Genomic DNA, 24,296 nt, shown 5'->3' with positions numbered 1-24,296 from the left:
AGCACCAGCGATAGCGATGCGCAGGGCTGCGCATCGCTAACGCTGTAGGGGGTACACGCGGAGCGATCAGGCTTAAAATTTAAGCAATCTAGTCAGATTGCTTAGATTTTAAGCAGCGATCGCTCCTTGAGTACCCCCCTTAAGTGTCCTCTGCAATTTAAACTATTTGTTAGGATTCTGAATGCCACATGTTCATTTAGATCTTAAAGTATGTTGTTGTCAAGCAATGTTCAACCTTAAATACACACAGTCACTAAGTTTAAAGAGATGTGACAATTTGCGCCTCATAGTGATCAATTTGTACAGGGTTTAAGTCCTGTTAGTGTGTCACCATCTTATTTTATTTACTAAGATGTCCCTTAATAGCAATTTGAATCAAAATATCATTGAGCAATCTGCAATATTGGGCCAATTGCCTGATATTAACTGCACTAATGTAGTGTATTTGACCTGTATTAGTTATGCATTCCTGTTTACTGGGTCACTGCAGACCCTTTTGAGACCATTGCTTTAATGAAGCACTTGCCAATTCTATTACTAAAGCCATTCACGTTTACTAATATTGGCCCTCATTCCGAGTTGTTCGCTCGCTAGCTGCTTTTAGCAGCATTGCACATGCTAAGCCGCCGCCCTCTGGGAGTGTATCTTAGCTTAGCAGAATTGCGAACAAAAGATTAGCAGAATTGCGAATAGAAATTTCTTAGCAGTTTCTGAGTAGCTCGAGACTTACTCAGCCATTGCGATCAGTTCAGTCAGTTTCGTTCCTGGTTTGACGTCACAAACACACCCAGCGTTCGCCCAGACACTCCCCCGTTTCTTCAGACACTCCCGCGTTTTTCCCAGAAACGCCAGCGTTTTTTCGCACACGCCCAGAAAACGGCAAGTTTCCGCCCAGAAACACCCACTTCCTGTCAATCACAGTACGATCACCAGAACGATGAAAAAACCTTGTTATGCCGTGAGTAAAATACCTAACTTTTGTGTAAAATAACTAAGCGCATGCGCTCTGCGAACCTTGTGCATGCGCAGTAAGCGACTAATCGCAATATATCGAAAATCGGCAACGAGCGAACAACTCGGAATGACCCCCTATTATGTATCAAATAAAGATAGACCTGATGACCAGGAGAACAACTGAGAAAAATTAAGATGTAGTCCATTTGTACTCTGGACTTTGAATAGACCATTTCCTGTTTGAAAACAGATATTCCTATAATGGATCAAAATTCTGCAAATGGTTATGCTAACCACCTGCATGTATTCAATAGTATTGTAAACTAGAGATGAGCGGGTTCGATTCCTCGGAATCCGAACCCGCCCGAACTTCAGGTTTTTTTACACGGGGCCGAGCGACTCGGATCTTCCCGCCTTGCTCGGTTAACCCGAGCGCGCCCGAACGTCATCATCCCGCTGTCGGATTCTCGCGAGGCTCGGATTCTATCGCGAGACTCGGATTCTATATAAGGAGCCGCGCGTCGCCGCCATTTTCACACGTGCATTGAGATTGATAGGGAGAGGACGTGGCTGGCGTCCTCTCCGTTTATAGAGAAGAGAGTGAGACTAGAGTAGAGAGAGACACAGTATTTACTTTAGTAATTTTGGGGAGTATTAGGAGGAGTACTACTACTTGCTGAAGTGATAGTGTGACTGTATATCTGACTTGTGGGGGAGACAGTGGGGAGCAGTTAGAGTCTGAGAGCAGGAGTACATATTTTAACGTACAGTGCACACTTTTGCTGCCAGAGTGCCACACTGCCATTGTGACCACACTGACCACCAGTATATATTGTGATTGTCTGCTTAGGAGTACTACTTGCAAGTTGCTGATAGTGTGACCAGTGACCTGACCACCAGTTTAATTAATCACCACCAGTTTAATATATATATATATATATATATAATTGTATATAATATATATATAATTGTATACCACCTACCCGTGTTTTTTTTTCTTTCTTTCTTCTTGATACATACTACTATAGTAGCTTACTGTAGCAGTCTGCGGTGCTGCTGAGCTGACAGTGTCCAGCAGGTCCGTCATCAGTCATTACATAATAAATATATATACCTGTCCGGCTGCAGTACTAGTGATATTATATATATATATATTAATTTCATCTCATTATCATCCAGTCTATATTAGCAGCAGACACAGTACGGTAGTCCACGGCTGTAGCTACCTCTGTGTCGGCAGTTGCTCGTCCATCCATAATTGTATACCACCTACCCGTGGTTTTTTTTTTCTTTCTTCTTGATACATACTACTATAGTAGCTTACTGTAGCAGTCTGCGGTGCTGCTGAGCTGACAGTGTCCAGCAGGTCCGTCATCAGTCATTACATAATAAATATATATACCTGTCCGGCTGCAGTACTAGTGATATTATATATATATATATTAATTTCATCTCATTATCATCCAGTCTATATTAGCAGCAGACACAGTACGGTAGTCCACGGCTGTAGCTACCTCTGTGTCGGCAGTCGCTCGTCCATCCATAATTGTATACCACCTACCCGTGGTTTTTTTTTTTCTTTCTTCTTGATACATACTACTATAGTAGCTTACTGTAGCAGTCTGCGGTGCTGCTGAGCTGACAGTGTCCAGCAGGTCCGTCATCAGTCATTACATAATAAATATATATACCTGTCCGGCTGCAGTACTAGTGATATTATATATATATATATTAATTTCATCTCATTATCATCCAGTCTATATTAGCAGCAGAAACAGTACGGTAGTCCACGGCTGTAGCTACCTCTGTGTCGGCAGTCGCTCGTCCATCCATAAGTATACTAGTATCCATCCATCTCCATTGTTTACCTGAGGTGCCTTTTAGTTGTGCCTATTAAAATATGGAGAACAAAAATGTTGAGGTTCCAAAATTAGGGAAAGATCAAGATCCACTTCCACCTCGTGCTGAAGCTGCTGCCACTAGTCATGGCCGAGACGATGAAATGCCAGCAACGTCGTCTGCCAAGGCCGATGCCCAATGTCATAGTACAGAGCATGTAAAATCCAAAACACCAAATATCAGTAAAAAAAGGACTCCAAAATCTAAAATAAAATTGTCGGAGGAGAAGCGTAAACTTGCCAATATGCCATTTACCACACGGAGTGGCAAGGAACGGCTGAGGCCCTGGCCTATGTTCATGGCTAGTGGTTCAGCTTCACATGAGGATGGAAGCACTCAGCCTCTCGCTAGAAAAATGAAAAGACACAAGCTGGCAAAAGCACCGCAAAGAACTGTGCGTTCTTCGAAATCCCAAATCCACAAGGAGAGTCCAATTGTGTCGGTTGCGATGCCTGACCTTCCCAACACTGGACGTGAAGAGCATGCGCCTTCCACCATTTGCACGCCCCCTGCAAGTGCTGGAAGGAGCACCCGCAGTCCAGTTCCTGATAGTCAGATTGAAGATGTCAGTGTTGAAGTACACCAGGATGAGGAGGATATGGGTGTTGCTGGCGCTGGGGAGGAAATTGACAAGGAGGATTCTGATGGTGAGGTGGTTTGTTTAAGTCAGGCACCCGGGGAGACACCTGTTGTCCGTGGGAGGAATATGGCCGTTGACATGCCTGGTGAAAATACCAAAAAAATCAGCTCTTCGGTGTGGAAGTATTTCAACAGAAATGCGGACAACATTTGTCAAGCCGTGTGTTGCCTTTGTCAAGCTGTAATAAGTAGGGGTAAGGACGTTAACCACCTCGGAACATCCTCCCTTATACGTCACCTGCAGCGCATTCATAATAAGTCAGTGACAAGTTCAAAAACTTTGGGCGACAGCGGAAGCAGTCCACTGACCAGTAAATCCCTTCCTCTTGTAACCAAGCTCACGCAAACCACCCCACCAACTCCCTCAGTGTCAATTTCCTCCTTCCCCAGGAATGCCAATAGTCCTGCAGGCCATGTCACTGGCAATTCTGACGATTCCTCTCCTGCCTGGGATTCCTCCGATGCATCCTTGCGTGTAACGCCTACTGCTGCTGGCGCTGCTGTTGTTGCTGCTGGGAGTCGATGGTCATCCCAGAGGGGAAATCGTAAGACCACTTTTACTACTTCCACCAAGCAATTGACTGTCCAACAGTCCTTTGCGAGGAAGATGAAATATCACAGCAGTCATCCTGCTGCAAAGCGGATAACTGAGGCCTTGACAACTATGTTGGTGTTAGACGTGCGTCCGGTATCCGCCGTTAGTTCACAGGGAACTAGACAATTTCTTGAGGTAGTGTGCCCCCGTTACCAAATACCATCTAGGTTCCACTTCTCTAGGCAGGCGATACCGAGAATGTACACGGACGTCAGAAAAAGACTCACCAGTGTCCTAAAAAATGCAGTTGTACCCAATGTCCACTTAACCACGGACATGTGGACAAGTGGAGCAGGGCAGGGTCAGGACTATATGACTGTGACAGCCCACTGGGTAGATGTATGGACTCCCGCCGCAAGAACAGCAGCGGCGGCACCAGTAGCAGCATCTCGCAAACGCCAACTCTTTCCTAGGCAGGCTACGCTTTGTATCACCGGTTTCCAGAATACGCACACAGCTGAAAACCTCTTACGGCAACTGAGGAAGATCATCGCGGAATGGCTTACCCCAATTGGACTCTCCTGTGGATTTGTGGCATCGGACAACGCCAGCAATATTGTGTGTGCATTAAATATGGGCAAATTCCAGCACGTCCCATGTTTTGCACATACCTTGAATTTGGTGGTGCAGAATTTTTTTAAAAACGACAGGGGCGTGCAAGAGATGCTGTCGGTGGCCAGAAGAATTGCGGGACACTTTCGGCATACAGGCACCACGTACAGAAGACTGGAGCAACACCAAAAACGCCTGAACCTGCCCTGCCATCATCTGAAGCAAGAAGTGGTAACGAGGTGGAATTCAACCCTATATATGCTTCAGAGGTTGGAGGAGCAGCAAAAGGCCATTCAAGCCTATACAATTCAGCACGATATAGGAGGTGGAATGCACCTGTCTCAAGCGCAGTGGAGAATGATTTCAACGTTGTGCAAGGTTCTGCTGCCCTTTGAACTTGCCACACGTGAAGTCAGTTCAGACACTGCCAGCCTGAGTCAGGTCATTCCCCTCATCAGGCTTTTGCAGAAGAAGCTGGAGACATTGAAGGAGGAGCTAACACGGAGCGATTCCGCTAGGCATGTGGGACTTGTGGATGGAGCCCTTAATTCGCTTAACAAGGATTCACGGGTGGTCAATCTGTTGAAATCAGAGCACTACATTTTGGCCACCGTGCTCGATCCTAGATTTAAAACCTACCTTGGATCTCTCTTTCCGGCAGACACAAGTCTGCTGGGGTTCAAAGACCTGCTGGTGAGAAAATTGTCAAGTCAAGCGGAACGCGACCTGTCAACATCTCCTCCTTCACATTCTCCCGCAACTGGGGGTGCGAGGAAAAGGCTCAGAATTCCGAGCCCACCCGCTGGCGGTGATGCAGGGCAGTCTGGAGCGACTGCTGATGCTGACATCTGGTCCGGACTGAAGGACCTGACAACGATTACGGACATGTCGTCTACTGTCACTGCATATGATTCTCTCCCCATTGAAAGAATGGTGGAGGATTATATGAGTGACCGCATCCAAGTAGGCACGTCACACAGTCCGTACTTATACTGGCAGGAAAAAGAGGCAATTTGGAGGCCCTTGCACAAACTGGCTTTATTCTACCTAAGTTGCCCTCCCACAAGTGTGTACTCCGAAAGAGTGTTTAGTGCCGCCGCTCACCTTGTCAGCAATCGGCGTACGAGGTTACTTCCAGAAAATGTGGAGAAGATGATGTTCATTAAAATGAATTATAATCTATTCCTCCGTGGAGACATTGACCAGCAGCAATTGCCTCCACAAAGTACACAGGGAGCTGAGATGGTGGATTCCAGTGGGGACGAATTGATAATCTGTGAGGAGGGGGATGTACACGGTGATATATCGGAGGATGATGATGAGGTGGACATCTTGCCTCTGTAGAGCCAGTTTGTGCAAGGAGAGATAAATTGCTTCTTTTTTGGTGGGGGTCCAAACCAACCCGTCATTTCAGTCACAGTCGTGTGGCAGACCCTGTCACTGAAATGATGGGTTGGTTAAAGTGTGCATGTCCTGTTTATACAACATAGGGGTGGGTGGGAGGGCCCAAGGACAATTCCATCTTGCACCTCTTTTTTCTTTTTTTCTTCTTTGCGTCATGTGCTGTTTGGGGAGTGTTTTTTGGAAGGGCCATCCTGCGTGACACTGCAGTGCCACTCCTAGATGGGCCAGGTGTTTGTGTCGGCCACTAGGGTCGCTTATCTTACTCACACAGCTACCTCATTGCGCCTCTTTTTTTCTTTGCGTCATGTGCTGTTTGGGGAGTGTTTTTTGGAAGGGCCATCCTGCGTGACACTGCAGTGCCACTCCTAGATGGGCCAGGTGTTTGTGTCGGCCACTAGGGTCGCTTATCTTACTCACACAGCTACCTCATTGCGCCTCTTTTTTTCTTTGCGTCATGTGCTGTTTGGGGAGTGTTTTTTGGAAGGGCCATCCTGCGTGACACTGCAGTGCCACTTCTAGATGGGCCAGGTGTTTGTGTCGGCCACTAGGGTCGCTTATCTTACTCACACAGCTACCTCATTGCGCCTCTTTTTTTCTTTGCGTCATGTGCTGTTTGGGGAGTGTTTTTTGGAAGGGCCATCCTGCGTGACACTGCAGTGCCACTCCTAGATGGGCCAGGTGTTTGTGTCGGCCACTAGGGTCGCTTATCTTACTCACACAGCTACCTCATTGCGCCTCTTTTTTTCTTTGCGTCATGTGCTGTTTGGGGAGTGTTTTTTGGAAGGGCCATCCTGCGTGACACTGCAGTGCCACTCCTAGATGGGCCAGGTGTTTGTGTCGGCCACTAGGGTCGCTTATCTTACTCACACAGCTACCTCATTGCGCCTCTTTTTTTCTTTGCGTCATGTGCTGTTTGGGGAGTATTTTTTGGAAGGGCCATCCTGCGTGACACTGCAGTGCCACTCCTAGATGGGCCAGGTGTTTGTGTCGGCCACTAGGGTCGCTTATCTTACTCACACAGCTACCTCATTGCGCCTCTTTTTTCCTTTGCGTCATGTGCTGTTTGGGGAGTGTTTTTTGGAAGGGCCATCCTGCGTGACACTGCAGTGCCACTCCTAGATGGGCCAGGTGTTTGTGTCGGCCACTAGGGTCGCTTATCTTACTCACACAGCTACCTCATTGCGCCTCTTTTTTTCTTTGCGTCATGTGCTGTTTGGGGAGTGTTTTTTGGAAGGGCCATCCTGCGTGACACTGCAGTGCCACTCCTAGATGGGCCAGGTGTTTGTGTCGGCCACTAGAGTCGCTTATCTTACTCACACAGCTACCTCATTGCGCCTCTTTTTTTCTTTGCGTCATGTGCTGTTTGGGGAGTGTTTTTTGGAAGGGCCATCCTGCGTGACACTGCAGTGCCACTCCTAGATGGGCCAGGTGTTTGTGTCGGCCACTAGGGTCGCTTAGCTTAGTCATCCAGCGACCTCGGTGCAAATTTTAGGACTAAAAATAATATTGTGAGGTATTCAGAATAGACTGAAAATTAGTGGAAATTATGGTTTTTGAGGTTAATAATACTTTGGGGTCAAAATGACTCCCAAATTCTATGATTTAAGCTGTTTTTTAGTGTTTTTTGAAAAAAACACCCGAATCCAAAACACACCCGAATCTGACAAAAAAAATTCGGTGAGGTTTTGCCAAAACGCGGTCGAACCCAAAACACGGCCGCGGAACCGAACCCAAAACCAAAACACAAAACACGAAAAATTTCAAGTGCACATCTCTATTGTAAACTCCATCCAGATGATAATCTCTGTCACATTAAACATACAATAATTATATTACCATTCAATATAAAAGGTTGACTGTAGGTAGATAATGTTTATGGTGGTGATTTACTAAAAGTTCATGTCCTAAGACCACTTTTTTAAAAAGTGTCTATTTTTATTAAAATGTTTCCTAGAGTGGGTGGTTGACGCAAGAAGAGGTCAATTCACCCCTGAATTACAAACTGTCAGATATTTGCAGGAAACTAAGAGTTTATAGGATAGATTGTACTGTGAGGATTTTTTGGCAGGGGCACGTCGTTGCTATATAATGCACAAGAGCAATGTAACTTGTGTATTAATGAATGATGTGTTTAAAAAGTTAAACTCTATTAAAAAGTAACTATCGCTTTTCAAAAACTGCACTACTGATGAAATATTTATTGTAGCACCAGGACAATAGCAGAATAAGTGGCAGGCCAGTAGGAGCATATCCTAGACCAGGCATTCCCAACCACGGTCCTCAAGGCACACCAACAGTGCAGGTTTTACTGATGTCCAGGCTGCAGCACAGATGGTTAAATCAAAATAACTGAGCTACTAATTAAGTCACCTGTGCTGCAGCCTGGATATCACTAAAACCTGCACTGTTGGTGTGCCTTGAGGACCGTGGTTGGGAATGCCTGTCCTAGACCACAGGTTCTCAAACTCGGTCCTCAGGACCCCACAGAGTGCATGTTTTGCAGGTCTCCTCACAGAATCGCAAGAGAAATAATTAGCTCCACCTGCGGACCTTTTAAAATGTGTCAGTGAGTAATTAATACACCTGTGCACCTGCTGGGTTACCTGCAAAACATGCACTGTGTGGAGTCCTGAGGACCGAGTTTGAGAACCTATGTCCTAGACCAGTGGTTCTCAAACTCGGTCCTCAGGACCCCACACGATCCACGTTTTCCACGTCACCCGGCAGGTGCACTGTGTATCACCAACTGCCACATTTTAAAAATCTACAGGTGACCTGCAAAACATGAACCGTGTGGGGTCCTGAGGACCGAGTTTGAGAACCTGTGTCCTAGACTACCAAAAAAGCATACTGTAATAGATAACGTCTTGAATTTCTACTGCACTGCTTTATCAGCTAGATAGAAATTAATGTGAGTGTACATTATAGGCTGTCAGTCGACTTTTGCAACAATACCTTGATGAATACCTTAACGAATCGACAACCAATGGATGACCGATTTCAACAGGGTATGCTGTGGTTTATAACATAGCAACAGTTGGAAAGCTAAAGGATGCTTTCTTCAGCTCTAATTAAATATTTGCCCATGTATATTACCCATTTCATTATTTTTTAAACCATTTTTGACATATATCCATTTCGTATAAGAGACAATCATTTTGAAGTCAATGAAATGGTCCGATGTAAAATAATCACTTAAGTCCCAGGTTATAGCGGAACTATAGATGTTTCTGTATTTGTGTATTTGTCTTCAGAACATGCAGGACGTCTTTCAATAGCAAATTAATATTGGATTGTTGTGCAACGCATAACATTTGTCATATTATCTATGCACTATTTGCTTTCTCATGTAGCACTGATTGACCCCATATGTTGGGAATATATATATATATATATATATATATATATATTTATTATATACCATTATTTAGTAATGCATGCAGTAGGCTGATACAATAGATGAATCTTCGATCGGATAGTTTTATGATAATAGTTTCAGATTAGTGAAGAAAATAGTACAGTATCAATGCAATACATTTTCTACTACTTCAACGATGTCGATACTTTACGTTTTTCATATGTGCCCTATTGTGCTGCAGCAGACTATGATAAGCAGGTATGAATAAGTAATGCAGTCATGTTACAAAGATGGACACATCAGACGCATAGCTACTAATGCACATCTCTCCTCCCAGCAAATATTCTCTAGAAACCTTCAGTTAATTAATATTTTAGCTATTTGTTTTATTTTCTTTAGATCCTTAAGTAGCACAAAATATCCAGCCAGGTATTTATGCATCAACATACCATCTCTGAGACCGGAGGGCATTTCATGAATTGTATTGCTAGGTTTGGCCTTGTGTACTGTATTATTTCATAAGGTATCAGATATTAATTCATGGCGCTATGAAAAAAAACATCAACTGACTAAATACTTGCGTTGTGTATGCCGAAAGTGCAATTTGTTTTCACCGTGGTTTGCAGCGTCAGATAAATAATAATAATAGCGTGTTGTCGGGAGGATTTATTTGTCTCCTGCATTCTGTAGCCCAACATTTCCGCTTGGAAGTAACATAACGTTTTAATCAGCACAATTATGCAGACATGTATAAGTGGGGCATATGCCTATGTATGTTTGCATCGTCCTGCTTAGCATAATGCAGGACTGGCTCATATCTGAGCTTACAGAATACTCATGTTTTTATATCTGCATGTATAGATGTATACACAGTAAGTGTGCGTTTAACTCTTATGCCCGAAAGCACGAAAATTACCGTGGAAATCCGGGTGAGATACATTGCTGGTAATTGTACATTTACTAAGAAAAAATGGGTTATTCCTATTGTTCTGAAAACGATTCCATCCTAATTATTTTAGTTTCATCACAATAAATGTCTCTTTGTCATGTTGTATTCCCACATTATTTTGGCTGCAGCTGCCGAGAAGGTAAAACGGGTTCCTTAACACAGGTGCAACATTTCATTAACGCAACAGAGACAAAAAATGCGATTGTTTTGCAATGGGATCTTGTAGTTGTTGTTGCTGTCTGATTTTATGAAAATGAGCAGTACTGAAAGCATTTTCGTACCGCTAGCTGTCATAAATGATGTAAATGGCTCGGAGGGTTTTTTTTCAAGTGAACTGCATGGATCTGTGAAAATAATATCAGGGTTTTCCGTCAGAATGATCTTAGCACTGTAGTGAGCCGTATCCTAATCCGACCCGACACCTCCAACCATCTGCGGTATCTATCTGCCTTCTTATTTACCAAATCTTCACGAGCAAAAGACAAATTGTTCTTGATACTAAATAAAAGACGCTTGCATATCTCCTTGCTATTACTGCTTTCATCCAGAGAGAGGGGGTGTTTTTTTTCTTTATATCCTCTATATCTTCTATGGCATCAGCAATTGTGTATCTGAAGGGGGGGGGGAGCCAAGTTCTGGGAGGCAGAAATAAAGAACGTTCTTGACATAATGCATTGGATATAATAAGATTCCTTATGCCTATAGGATGCAAATATAAGCCTATCATCCCTCCCTTACCTTTGTAGATATTGTAGGAGTGTAGCCATGGTGGAGAGGTTTATTCGCTGCAAGACAACAGAAGATGCAGCGCTTAGGATATGAAAGTCTATTCTTGACATAATCAACAATTGAATTGAAAAGGGCAAACGGGATATAGCATACTGGATGCAGTGAAGTTAAAGGTCGCTTTTCCCATCCCTTCTGGCTTACAAAAAAAATAGATATTATATGCACATAAACAGAATATTGTCTGTATTATTTGTCCTGCACGAATCTACACTATTATTTCGTCTTACTACCAAAAATAAAAGTAAAGCGTCTCCTAATTTTTGATGGTGAATGTCACCTTCATTGTCACCATCCCAGAGAAATGCTCTGTAATGCCCTTTTATTTACTCAGAAATGGCTAATCTTCTTTACGTGGTGCTAAATGATTTATCCCGGCTTTGTTTTTTAACCCTTCGCTGACGAGACACCGTGTACTTATGGAAGTGTTAAAGGGTCTGATTTCTCCCTCTCCCCCCTCCCCCGAGCTGCTCAGCATCTTCTACAGTATGCATGCTGACCTAGAAATGACTTCTCACTCTCTGTGGCTATTCTCGGGTCTACCCTGCGCTATTCAGCCGAAAACTACATTTATAACATAGACCTGATAATATTTTACACGGTCCAACAATCCCTTGCCACTATGCAAATTCAAGTAACCTGAATTTGGAGGGGGGGGGGGGGGGGGGGGGGAGAGGGGGGTGTATAGATTACATTGTATGCAGATATACATACAGACAGACAGGAGAGAGTTTGTTTTCCTAGTGCATGCTGGACTACTGTGTGGAATAGAACATGGATTAATCTACACACTGTCAGTATGTACCGAGGTGTAATACAATAGCGTCGATGCTTGTCTGTCGTAGTTATGGCTCCAATAACGCATTTAACTGGCAGCGCATATGATGCTAGCTCTTTGCAGTCCCTGTCTGCTCCACATAGGGCTTTATTACAGTGGATTTTCAGTGCACGGTCACCTTTCTAATTGGATGCCAGTTACCCCTGAGATGAGAAATGCTTTAGGTGTTTGGTCTAATCTCCTTTCTATGTGCAGCGTGTGGAACACAGGAATGATCCAGCAAGCATTGGATGGGCATTCCCTGTGCATAGGGACAGTAGCTGGGAATGGAGAATGCTGGGCGCTGTCGAGCCCTGGGAGGTGCTGAAAATTCTCCCTCTCCCTGGTCTTTGATTGGCAAAGGCTGACACTGATTGACAAGAACCCATGGCAACCCAGCAGCCAATCTGCCAAGTCCAATAGGAAATCGTTTGTTGGCTCAGGGCAGCTTCTTCTCTTTAACATCAGACAGACTGTGATACCTTAGCTTGGCTCTTAGAGTTAGCAAGTACACCCAGAGATCATCTCCAAGGAGGTCCCTTTGCTGTTCCTTGTGGTTTCCCTGTCGATCTGGATTCTAACTCAAGCACCCGCAGTGCTTGCGTTAAAAAGCTGCGCCAATGTTCCAGCTGCCTATTCTGAACTTCAGCCCCCAGCAGGTTGCTGGGGTGTGTGAGACCCTGGAGGAGAGTGGGGACATTGAGCGCTTGGGTCGCTTCCTCTGGTCCTTGCCAGTGGCCCCTGCAGCCTGTGAGGCCCTGAATAAAAATGAGTCTGTGCTCCGTGCCAGGGCCATTGTGGCATTCCACACCGGCAATTTCAGAGAACTCTACCACATTTTGGAGAACCACAAATTCACCAAGGAATCCCACACCAAGCTGCAGGCTCTGTGGCTGGAAGCTCACTACCAGGAGGCGGAGAAGCTGAGGGGTAGACCCTTAGGACCAGTAGACAAGTACAGAGTTAGGAAGAAGTTCCCACTTCCCAGAACTATTTGGGATGGGGAGCAGAAGACACACTGCTTTAAAGAACGAACACGGCACTTGCTTAGGGAATGGTATCTACAGGACCCTTACCCAAACCCCAGCAAAAAGAGAGAACTTGCCCAGGCAACTGGACTTACCCCAACACAAGTAGGGAACTGGTTCAAAAACCGAAGGCAAAGAGATCGAGCAGCAGCAGCCAAGAACAGGTACTGTCAAAATGACTACGCTCATTGGTGGTGCAGAATATATACTGACATAAAAATTACCTCGGTTCTTCTATGTTGTATAATTATGGCCGTAATGTGATTACTACAACCATTTAAAACAGTAGAAAACATAATATTTAACACAATATGTTTTTTAACAGAATATTTTTATTCTAGTATTTGTTCATACTGCATAGTACTTCAAACTATTCCGATGATAGTGTGACACGGTGTAAGCACATGTATTCCAATATATCATTTGTATTTATAAATATATATTATTTGAATGATCTGTTTTATAGTTATTGGATTTACATTATGTGACATATTTATAGTTTAATAATGGGTTTGATACTTGTGCTACCAGGATAGGAAAGAAATGACAGGATACAATCACATTTTGCATAATATGCTAATCTGACTAAATATCCAACACTAATCTGTTAGCAGATTCGTATTTCTTTAAAAGACGAATCTTGTTTAGTGGTTCTAAAAAATAAAAGCTGGAAAACTGGCAAATTAACAATCTGTATGTGTGTGCGTACTGTATGTGTATGTGTGTGTGTAGATAGGTAAACTTCCCCCTTTAATTTATATATATATATATATATATATATATATGTATATATATTTGTACAAGTGGTTTATATGAGAGTACTGATGTCACATCCATATTTACTTATTTGTAGTCCATTTGTCATTTAGACAGCTGATTATTTCATTTTTTATATATTGTCATTTCACATGAAGTTTTTGTCAATAAAAGTCACTCGGTATTTGCACCTAATCTTCTCAGAATTGTAGTGACTAGTGAAGTTACCTATATAACTTATTCAATGTCTTCTGTAACTCATGCTAATTTATACCAATATTGTAGTTTTATGACTGTTAAAAGTAATGTGTGTGTGTGTATAGATATATAGATTTATACACATAGATATATAGATTTACACACACACACACACACACACACACACACACACACACACACACACACACACACACACACACACACACACACACACATTTAAACATATTAAACTGCCCATACTGAACATCTATATATATATATTTGGTCATTGTCGTATACTGTAGTACCTTCTTATTTCATACACGTTAAGATATCTTAGTCACGAAGCATACACATACAATATCTGCTGAAGGAGAAAGTCTCCCTTTTGCATCCAATGCACTCTCCTGAGATGTCACTCTGAAGATCAGATCCAGTAACATGCCTCTCTGTGTCATCCTCGATTCCTACCGGTGCATAGATATCAATTTTGTACAACTATTTTTCTCTTTCTCTAACATGGCTGTGAAGTCACACGTGGAATGGGTGCCTGCAGTAAATGATGTACAGTATATATGTTATTGATAAGCTAGGCTGCAATATAGTATCACAATACACATCATGGTCCTACAGTATGTAACACAGTGCACGGTGAGTCTGGTTTTAATGTGTTCTGTGGCTTATGGTGACTGTCCCCTCCTGTTGTGTTTTGCCAGGCTGCAGCAGCAGGTCTTGTCCCAGGGATCTGGACGCTCATTGGGCCCAGACGAACGAGGGGAACAGTTGGGCTCAGCCTCCAGTCCTGCAGCTAGCTTGTCCAGCAAAGCAGCCACCTCTGCCATTTCCATCACATCCAGCGACAGTGAATGTGACATCTGACCTATGGGGCATACTTATCGCAGCAAAAACCAGGAGATCAAGCTCAGAACAGTGCCTGACTAAGCATAGCAGCCTTGGCCACAGGGTCACACAGGGGCTGTCACAGTATCGGGGGGTGCTGATCATAACCTCACACTCTCCTCATATTATTAATTGCTTACAGCTCACTGTAGAAGACTGTAAGGCCTATCACCTTTACTTTGGGGACCTTCGATAAAGCCTCAAATGCCAAGTGTGTGAGCGGCTGCCCTCTGCATTCTGTGGGTATTTCATGATGAAAAAAGACGCTGTTATTTTTTTTTTTTCGCTTTACTTTCAAGTTTGTTTTTATATATATATAATATGATGACTTATTTAAGGGATTGCCAATATTAGACCTCCTTTGCTTGTCTTTATGTGCGCAGGTGATTTGTGGACGCATGTGCGCCAAATCTATGGATCCACTGAAGAAGCTAAAATAAAATATGTGGTGAGCATCTTTCCTCTTATTCAATGAGCAATTCTTTCGCTATATCCGTCTTCAAAACTGTATTATTAGTGCATTATAACACTCGACATATTTAACATTTGACTGGCAGTGTGAGCCCTGATTTATTGTGATTGCTTATTTTTGCGCTTTATTTTTTATTTTTAAATTATTTTGTTATTTTGTTATTTTTTTTTACCTTACTATTATAGTGCAACGTTCTGGTCACGGGAATAGTGCAATGGACTGACTATAAAAATGTTTTACCTATTATTTCCCATTTAAGATAAGAAAAAAAAATACACCGGGTGATGGAGGGTCAATAGAATAATAATCTGTAAATCATTTGCAGTACACAAAACGCTATCGATTAGCATTTTTTTTATTATATACTGCATATAGGTACAACCTAATGCATTTAGAAATCACGTCTGAGACAAAAAAACACTCTTGCACATGCCCTTTTCGAAATAGTGAATAAAAAATTACTATTTGATAGCAAAACACCTAGCACTTTCTTTTGGCAACATTTGTCCATAATTTAGCGATTTCCACCATTGCCGGGTATATATATTTTTTTAAACATGTTTTTTATTTTATTGTTTTGTTTTTTTGTTTGTTTTTTGTTACGCCTCATATTGATTTTGGACCATAGAATATTTAAACATATAATAATAATAATAATAATAATAATAATAATAATAATAATATTATTATTATTATTATTATTATTATTACTTACTCGGTATGTTATATTATTGTGCTATATTTTTGTAAACGCACACTATATCAATACAATAGTACAATGTATCTGTTCATATGTAGAATTCGCCAAATAAATTTCGTCCGTCTATGTTTAATAACAATGTATTTCCAATTGTAAATCACCATAATTAATGCCTTCCGTTGCAACTACTAGCATAGTTGCAACTGTGTAGCTCTTCAAGTCCACTGTTATTTATTATTTGCATCATTGCTGACCTGGGTTTATTTTGATGCGAATCTCAAACAAATGAACATTTTACTGGCAATGTCATTACAATCTAGATGAAGTACGCAAGGTTCGTGTATGCCTAACGCTATACCAGCGTGTTAATGAGCAGCACTCATATCTGCCCATGGACGGAAGAATGCTTAGTCAGACGGAAAGACAAAGAAAATATACATCTTTCAGTGTGGAATCCCCGATTATTACACAGCCAAATTCCTGCAGCTGTGTTTATGGCTGCCCAACATAGACGTAGAGGAGACAGGTACACGGCCCCCTCACAGGTACTGGAGGGTCTCTCTCCACTATAACTAGGAGGACTTGCAATTATAATATTTTGTAAAGCTGCCTAAGAACATAAAGCTCCAATGCCTTTAATTGTGATTAACCCATTAGGTGCCACGATATGAATGTAAAGAGAATTAAATGCATATTTCAGACTAGATTTTATTCATAATCTGCAAACTATAGTGAAACATGCGATGTATTATTAAGATTAGTCCACCAACCAGTGTCACATAAACAGATGTAATGTTTCCACATCTACATGAAATGCAACTCTGATGTTTATTTGTTTTTATTGACAATAAACATATTCCACCCAAGATGGTGTCTGTGTGGGCAGACCCCAAAGAAATGCACGGTAACTGGAAGAAAATAAATAATGGTGCTTTTCAGTGATTGAGTAGTGATATTGCTGTTGACAGTAAGTAGTACTGCAAACTGCCGAAAGGTAGTCACAGTGTGCATTGTGTGTATTGTGAGCGTGTGTCTTTTAAACAAAAAGAAAAATATTGTGTCAAAAGTAATGTGAACGAGAATGGAGAAAGGCAACATCACCCCCCCCCCCCCCTCCCACCCCGTCCTCTTTCTCTTCCCCACCCCTTATTCTATTCAGCTTGCAACATGGTGGAATATTTCCGTTTCTTTTCATGGCAGGGGCAGATCTGGGCAGACATGAATGGGACTTCTTGTAAGCAGTTTATGAGGCTGTCAAACTGCTCAGGGTAATAAGCGCTAATGATGGGGTTTGGAGTCCTCTTCTGGACAAAAGGGGGCTCAGAGTGTTTTGTGAGGCTGAATGGCTAATAAGTTTTCAGGGGAAAATGAGTTAGCTGTCAACAGATTGATTTAGTCAAAGAAAAGGCAGTCTTACAGGTTGAGACCAGCCGTGTCCTGGTGCAGCTGGGGACAGTAGAGCCCTCTTAAAAGTGTGAGTGTAAGATTGTAAAGTGTATTCACTTTGCCAGTGGTTTTAGCAGTTGTTACTGTGCAAGACTCCCTGTACAAACAGCTAAGGCTGAATAATGTACACGAAAGCGATTAGAGGTTTGTGTTCCCTTTTCTGCCAAACACTTCAACTGAGGACATCACTAATTACCTGTAAATGTATGAAACTCTATAGGAGAGAGCTTGGGGAGGGAGGTTAATAGCTCATTTAGCAACATTCATAATAAAGTGGCTGTTTCAAACATACTCACTGCTCCCCCCCCCCCCCCTTCCCCTTTGCCATTCCCAATAATAAAATATTTGGTTTTTATTTCCGCCAGTTTAATATTTTCAGTGAAAGCAATGTTCTGGTGCAGAATTAATCAGTATTTTATTTTTTATCTCCCTGCTGTGCTATTTTTTTTAATAAATATTTTTTATATCAGGAACATAAGCTGACAATTTACAAGGACGAATGACATATGTTAAGCCCTTATAAATCTGCAGATGATTTGTATGTTAAAAAAGGAGCTTTTAATTTTGGACCATTGAGGCATCCAATTAACTGCCTGGAAGGATCAGGCTCCGTTAGCTTTTACCCAGTAGCCACTCACCATAAACACATTAGATACACTTTGTGGATGCTGCTGTGTTAATGGATTAGACATCACCTGTTTGTAATCTTTAAAAGAAATACAGTAAATGGGGAAAAAATATATGCTTTGACCTGCACTAATAAGGAGATAAACCTCTTTTGTGCACTCACTGCTCCGGTTCTAATTGATTAGTTTAGGTAGGATTTAAGGTACAAATTAAACACCTGATGTTTAAAACACCACACAATGAATACCTGATGCTGTGATCTGAGAACACATAATACTTCATGTATCCATCTGTAAATCACAAACACTCTCATGTCAACGAAATGGCGTGCATGTGTAATGTATGTAATAGCTGAATAGGAACGCAATAGTGCCAGGGGTAAATACTGTAAGACTCAATTGAAAACTACCCCCCACTAGATCACAAAGAGATTGGTGTACAGTGAATTTACCCAAAGTTGTGTAATTTTCAATGGCATAACTCCATTTACCTTCTGGAAAAGGTTGTCACATCGCATTTTGTCTCATTTTAAGTTTTCTTGGAGTACATTAGTTTGGGCCTCACACCTAGATGTCCTCACCATTACCATCACAGCTGTCAACAGCTACAGTTTATTGAATTATCCAGTACTGCAGAAACTGCTTTACCGCGGTATAGCGGTGTGTTGTATCAATTTAATAATACATTGTCTGTCTGTCTGTCTGTCTGTCTGTCTGTCTGTCTATCTATCTATCTATCAACATATATATTTCTTTCTATCTATCTATCTATCTATCTATCTATCTATCTATCTATCTATCTATCTATCTGTAAACATATTTCTATCCATCCATCTAACTATCTATAAACATATCTATCTATCTATCTATCTATCTATCTATCTATCTATCTATCTATCTATCTATCTATCTATCTATCATCTATCTATCTATCTTATTTATCTATGTTGTTTTTTAACCACTTTTGACTGTGATCTATAAGCTACAAGATGACAGAGATCTATGGAATGGAAATACACACCATCTCAATAGCTCCCTTTGCATAAACCCATATAACAGAAAAAATAGGATTAATACAATTACGTTACATGCTACATGACAGCCATAGTATGACATTCCGGCTGTTCCTTCATTAAATGTCGTATGAAAACCAACAGCTGAATGCACATGGGTGCCAAGTCCTGCGTCAGCTACAGTTCCCATATTAGCCCTGCAGGCTGGCATTGCGTCAGAGTATTAAGATTTTACCGCAATGAAGTGTGAATTTACCAAAGAGTCTTGTTATAACTGACAACAAATTCCTGTTAACTACCAATGAACACTATGCAGTACTCATACTGAGACTTTGGGATGTATTTATTTTGCATATATTAGTCAAAATTGGTCTGTGAAGCTATGCGTCCACTTTTATTATTAATAATAATAATAATAATAAGAATAAGAATAAGAATAAGAATAAGAATAACAACAACAATATATTATTATTTTTATTATCATCATCATCATCATCATCATCATCATCAACATCATCATCCTTATCCCTGGTGAAAATGTATTTAATGCCAAGTCTGGTTGCATATATTTAACTTACAATGTAAAAAGTATATCATGTACTGAAGTTCATGTTCCATGCAATGTATTTGCTAATCTTTAGACTTGCATTTACAGGAGATGTAACTGGAACTCCCTGCTAATCCTGTCACAGTTGTCTGTAAATTGATACATTATTAGCGAAAATCTCTTATACATGAAGCTCAGACTGCAAATCTGTTTCCTATTCATTCCTCTGTACTGTGAGAAGTTCTCAGTGAAGTTGAAGTTGTTATTAAATAGCAAACTCGTTCAAGCATCAGCAGGGCCCGTCCTTTCATCGCTAAGTATATTCATATGAAGGTTCTGAAATTGGTCAGGCACCCTGCAGTAATATTAAGAAGAATAAAATGCTGCCCCCATGTTAGTAAGTAGGGATTGACAGTGTTGTTAGCGATCAGGTAAGCTTCCACTGTCCGTTGTATCACAAGGATATACAAAATATGAAGTATTGTTTTGCCATATGTATAAGCATACAGTATACACAGCACAGCTGCCTAATCTACAGACACACAATGCGATGGTTCATTTTTGTAGTGTTGTGATGTGTCTATTTCTACTGAGGCACTTTCATTTATGTCAAGTGTTTAGCTGCCACCAAAGTAATCATTATAAATTATCATCATGCACTTTAATTATATTTGCCTTTCTCTCTTCCATAAATACTGCACTTGGTTTCTTGGAACCCCGTGGGCGGGCTGTCTGTCTGTCTGTCTGTCTGTCTGTCTATCTATCTATCTATCTATCTATCTATCTATCTATCTATCTATCTATCTATCTATCTATCTATCTATCTATCTATCCATCTGTGTATAAATGAATAAGACTGCACTCAATATACATCCAAAATAACAAGGTGCAAGATCCATTATATTTGAAGGATCAGCGCTTATAAGTACATTGCAAATATGGAGGTAGACTAGATGTTTCTATAATAAGTCAATTTGGAGATTTTAATATATTCATCTATTATTAACTCCTGACTGCCCTGTAAGTAGTTCTTTCAGACACCCCGCTTGTAAGAATACCAGTGTGTGCCCTGCAAACTAAAGTTGATCTGATCCCCAGCTGACAGGTCCTTTCTTCCTCATTTCATGTGCTCTATCTGAATTTAGTGATCCAGTCACGCTTTGTCAGAGGCTCTGTCACCCCCAACTATTAGAGCAACCTTTCCCCCTGGTAATGGTATTGAACAATGCTAGGTCTGCATCTTGGGCACAAAAGACCAGAGCCCCTCTTGAGTTAATGATAGAAACATTTTAACACAGGTGACAAAACATTTTCATGCCTAAATGCAGGCTAATCAGGCTAATTTGGGTTTGAATTCTGCCGTGTTCCGATCTAATTATTACATACCAGTATGTTTTATAACACAACAAATTATTTTGCAGGGATTTGCATCATTTAATATTTAGTATTAGCACTCAGTTGGGATAACAGTATAAAGTCATGATTCAATTGCGGTCACATTGCTTCATACAGGCAGAAGTGCTTATGTTTATCCTAAATCACAATATTATTTAGATTAACTTTTAACAATCGATGCAAAATCCAATAATATAAAGCAATATTTCCCATGCAAATAAGTGATTGTTTATAAATACTGTATTTATAGTGCAATTGTAGAAGATTTCATTTTACATTTGTAATTATGTTTGCTATTTTTAATATCATGCCTATGTCATATTTGTATGGGAGCTACAAACAAACAAACAAATGGGAATTCTATGCTAAAAACAGATTGCCAAAAGCATGAAAAAATAAGAGCAAACTTAATTTATCCGAATTATATGGCAGCAAAGAAAATAATAATAATAATAATAATAATAATAATAATAATAATAATAATAATAAAATAAAGCTGCAATAGCATTTGACACATTTTTAGCATTGCCCAATGTAAAATGTTTCATTGTAGCAAAAGTTCACTTTACACTGTCTCACACATGAAACTGCATAGATGGTTGTATTCCCCAATTGGTAATAGGATTATTTGCATCTCATTGTAAACTTTTCTGCCGCCTTTTGGTGATAAGAAAAGAGGTGTAATGTATATTCAAATTTTTAACCTTCTACTTGTTTTTTTTGGAAGCTTCATGTAACATGATAAATCTAAAAAAGATACACATTTGCATCCTATTTCCTTCCCTATTCAAAGGGACAAATTAAGGTTTGTGGTGGCCCAGGGGCATGTAACTTGTGGGGGGCCTCTACCATTAAAATTGTCAATATGATATGCTGGTGATCTTATTAAAAAGTATGTGTTGATGCTCCCAGCACCACAAATGTGTCAAACACACTGTAGTGCCCCGCAGTTTACATTATGCCATACAGAAACCCCAGTCCATGGGTGTAGTATTGTATGCCAGCGGCCGGGCTCCCGGCGACCAGCATACCAGCGTCGGGATCCTGACCGCCGGCATACTGACAGCGTGGCGAGCGCAAATGAGCCCCTTGTGGGCTCACTGCGCTCACCATGCTGTGGGCACGGAGGCACGCTATTTATTCTCCCTCCAGGGGGGTCGTTGGACCCCCAAGAGGGAGAAAAAGTGTCGGTATGCAGGCTGTCAGGATTCCGACACTGGTATACTGCGCGCCGGGATCCCGACAGCTGGCAAACTGAAGACCACCCCAGTCCATATATGCCATAGTTCCCACATGCTGGTGATGTAGCTACATTTGGAGGTCCCTAGTAATCACTCTGATTGCCCTGTTGTTAATCCAGCTCTTATTCCAGATGTTATTGCCTATTTGAAAAGACAGTTTGCAAACCACTTTAAAACAGATTTAAGCACATGTAGCAAAATGCAGTGGGTACATAAATGTATATCCAGAGCACTTGTACACACTGGGACTAATATAGAATTAAACATACAGTAAGCCTCCTTGGGCGACCACTCTGTCTATACTGTTGTTAGTTTGGCTCTAGCTCAGTGGTTCTCAAACTGTGTGCCGTGGCACCCTGGGGTGCCTCAGGGCACTTGCCTTGGGTTGGTGATAGAGGATCAATTCAAATTATTTATGGTCAATGAGATAGGCAAAACCAGTGCTGGTGGCTGCTAGTCATAAAATATGTGGACATACAGAAGTGAATCTTGTCCCTCACCACATAATTATGACATATGAAGTATAACATAAGTATGACATATAAACACAATTTACTCAATTTAATATTGGATAAACAGATAAGTTATACCTTCAACTGCGCAAAAGGCTCTCTGGACACTATCACAACCAAAATGAGTGTCTCCCCAAGACACTTGTGGGTTACAAATATAGAAACAATGAAAAGGATTGCAATTGTTACCAGGCGCCACTTATACAATAGATCACAATTCTAATAAAAATATCAGAGTATGGTACATTCCTGATATTGAGTCCTCCAGAGATTCTTCCCACTGTTGTATGTATTAATCTCAGCACATGTGGAAAGAGAAGATCAGATGCTCCCACCCAACTGCGCTCAGGCCTAATAAATGTTCCGCAATCAAAGGAGCCTGACCATTGGTCAGGCTCCTTTGGTTGCGGAACATTTATTAGGCCTGAGCGCAGTTGGGTGGGAGCATCTGATCTACTCTTTCCACATGTGCTGAGATTAATACATACAACAGTGGGAAGAATCTCTGGAGGACTCAATATCAGGAATGTACCATACTCTGATATTTTTATTAGAATTGTGATCTATTGTATAAGTGGCGCCTGGTAACAATTGCAATCCTTTTCATTGTTTCTATACTTAATTTAATATGTTTTTATTTTAATTTCCCAATGAATTTCCCAATAACAAACTTTGGCCTAGGGGTATAGTGAAAAAATTCTGATACTTTAGGGTGCTGTGATTCAAAAAAGTTTGAGAACCAGTGCTCTAGCTATTCACAAACGAAAGCTTTGAAACATCGTTGCAGCTTTTTGCAAAACCATTGAGCCCTTAGTGCAGAGGAACTAACAAATGTCTTCCATTCCATGAAGCAGTAGAACAACAAATAAATAAGTTTGCATAGTATTTTACTTTTTTATTAATGAGTTAAAAATAAAAAAGTGTCATCTCTTGTAAGGTAACTGTATATTTTTTGCAGTATTGTGATATTATGGTACATTCCATGAATGCATGTAAGGACTGAAGTACTGTAGTCCAGAACAAAAGGGATAATAAACTGGGATAATACAGCAACATAGTAGAATGCTTTATAAAGAACAGGACAAGTCAGTTAGAGACTAATTATCAGTGTTGAACGTGACTGGCATAATTAAGCCTGAGTGTGGGTTCCCTATGTTTGTGCTCATTAAGTAAATGTTTTCATGATAGTCATTGTGGTTGGAAACTTTAACAGGGCTCAAACAGTCACTCCACAATGCAAAAGCTGTTTTGGACTCTCTGTGATCCTTGATTTGTGCAAGTGCACAAGACGGCCATATTAGTGGAGGTGTACCATTTAGCTCATGCAAATACTGTAAGTGGAGTTGGTGGAGTGAAGGTGTTCAGTGTGGACACAAAACTATTTGTGAAGCTTTTTTTTTTCATGGCAAAGGACTTAAGTTTTATGACAAATGGAACTGCTAGAGACTGAGTTTCATCTCAAACTTTACGGTGGGGTACACATCAGAATAATGAGGTTCAATGTACCAA

The 24,296-nt window shown here is 41.1% G+C and overlaps 1 protein-coding gene across 1 annotated transcript; it reads left to right on the top strand.

Moving 5' to 3' along the window:
- The first annotated feature begins 12,434 nt into the window (after positions 1-12,434).
- SIX6 (SIX homeobox 6) lies at positions 12,435-15,295 on the top strand. Its single transcript, XM_063947033.1, has 2 exons — positions 12,435-13,145; positions 14,652-15,295. The coding sequence occupies exons 1-2, from the start codon at positions 12,574-12,576 to the stop codon at positions 14,812-14,814; spliced, it is 735 nt and encodes a 244-aa protein (XP_063803103.1). The 5' UTR covers positions 12,435-12,573; the 3' UTR covers positions 14,815-15,295.
- The last annotated feature ends 9,001 nt before the right edge of the window (positions 15,296-24,296 follow it).

The sequence above is a fragment of the Pseudophryne corroboree genome, chromosome 12, assembly GCF_028390025.1.
Source record: "Pseudophryne corroboree isolate aPseCor3 chromosome 12, aPseCor3.hap2, whole genome shotgun sequence".
NCBI lineage: Eukaryota > Metazoa > Chordata > Amphibia > Anura > Myobatrachidae > Pseudophryne > Pseudophryne corroboree.
The sequence above is the reverse complement of the archived record's forward strand: the minus strand, read 5'-3'. Positions and strand labels throughout refer to the sequence as shown.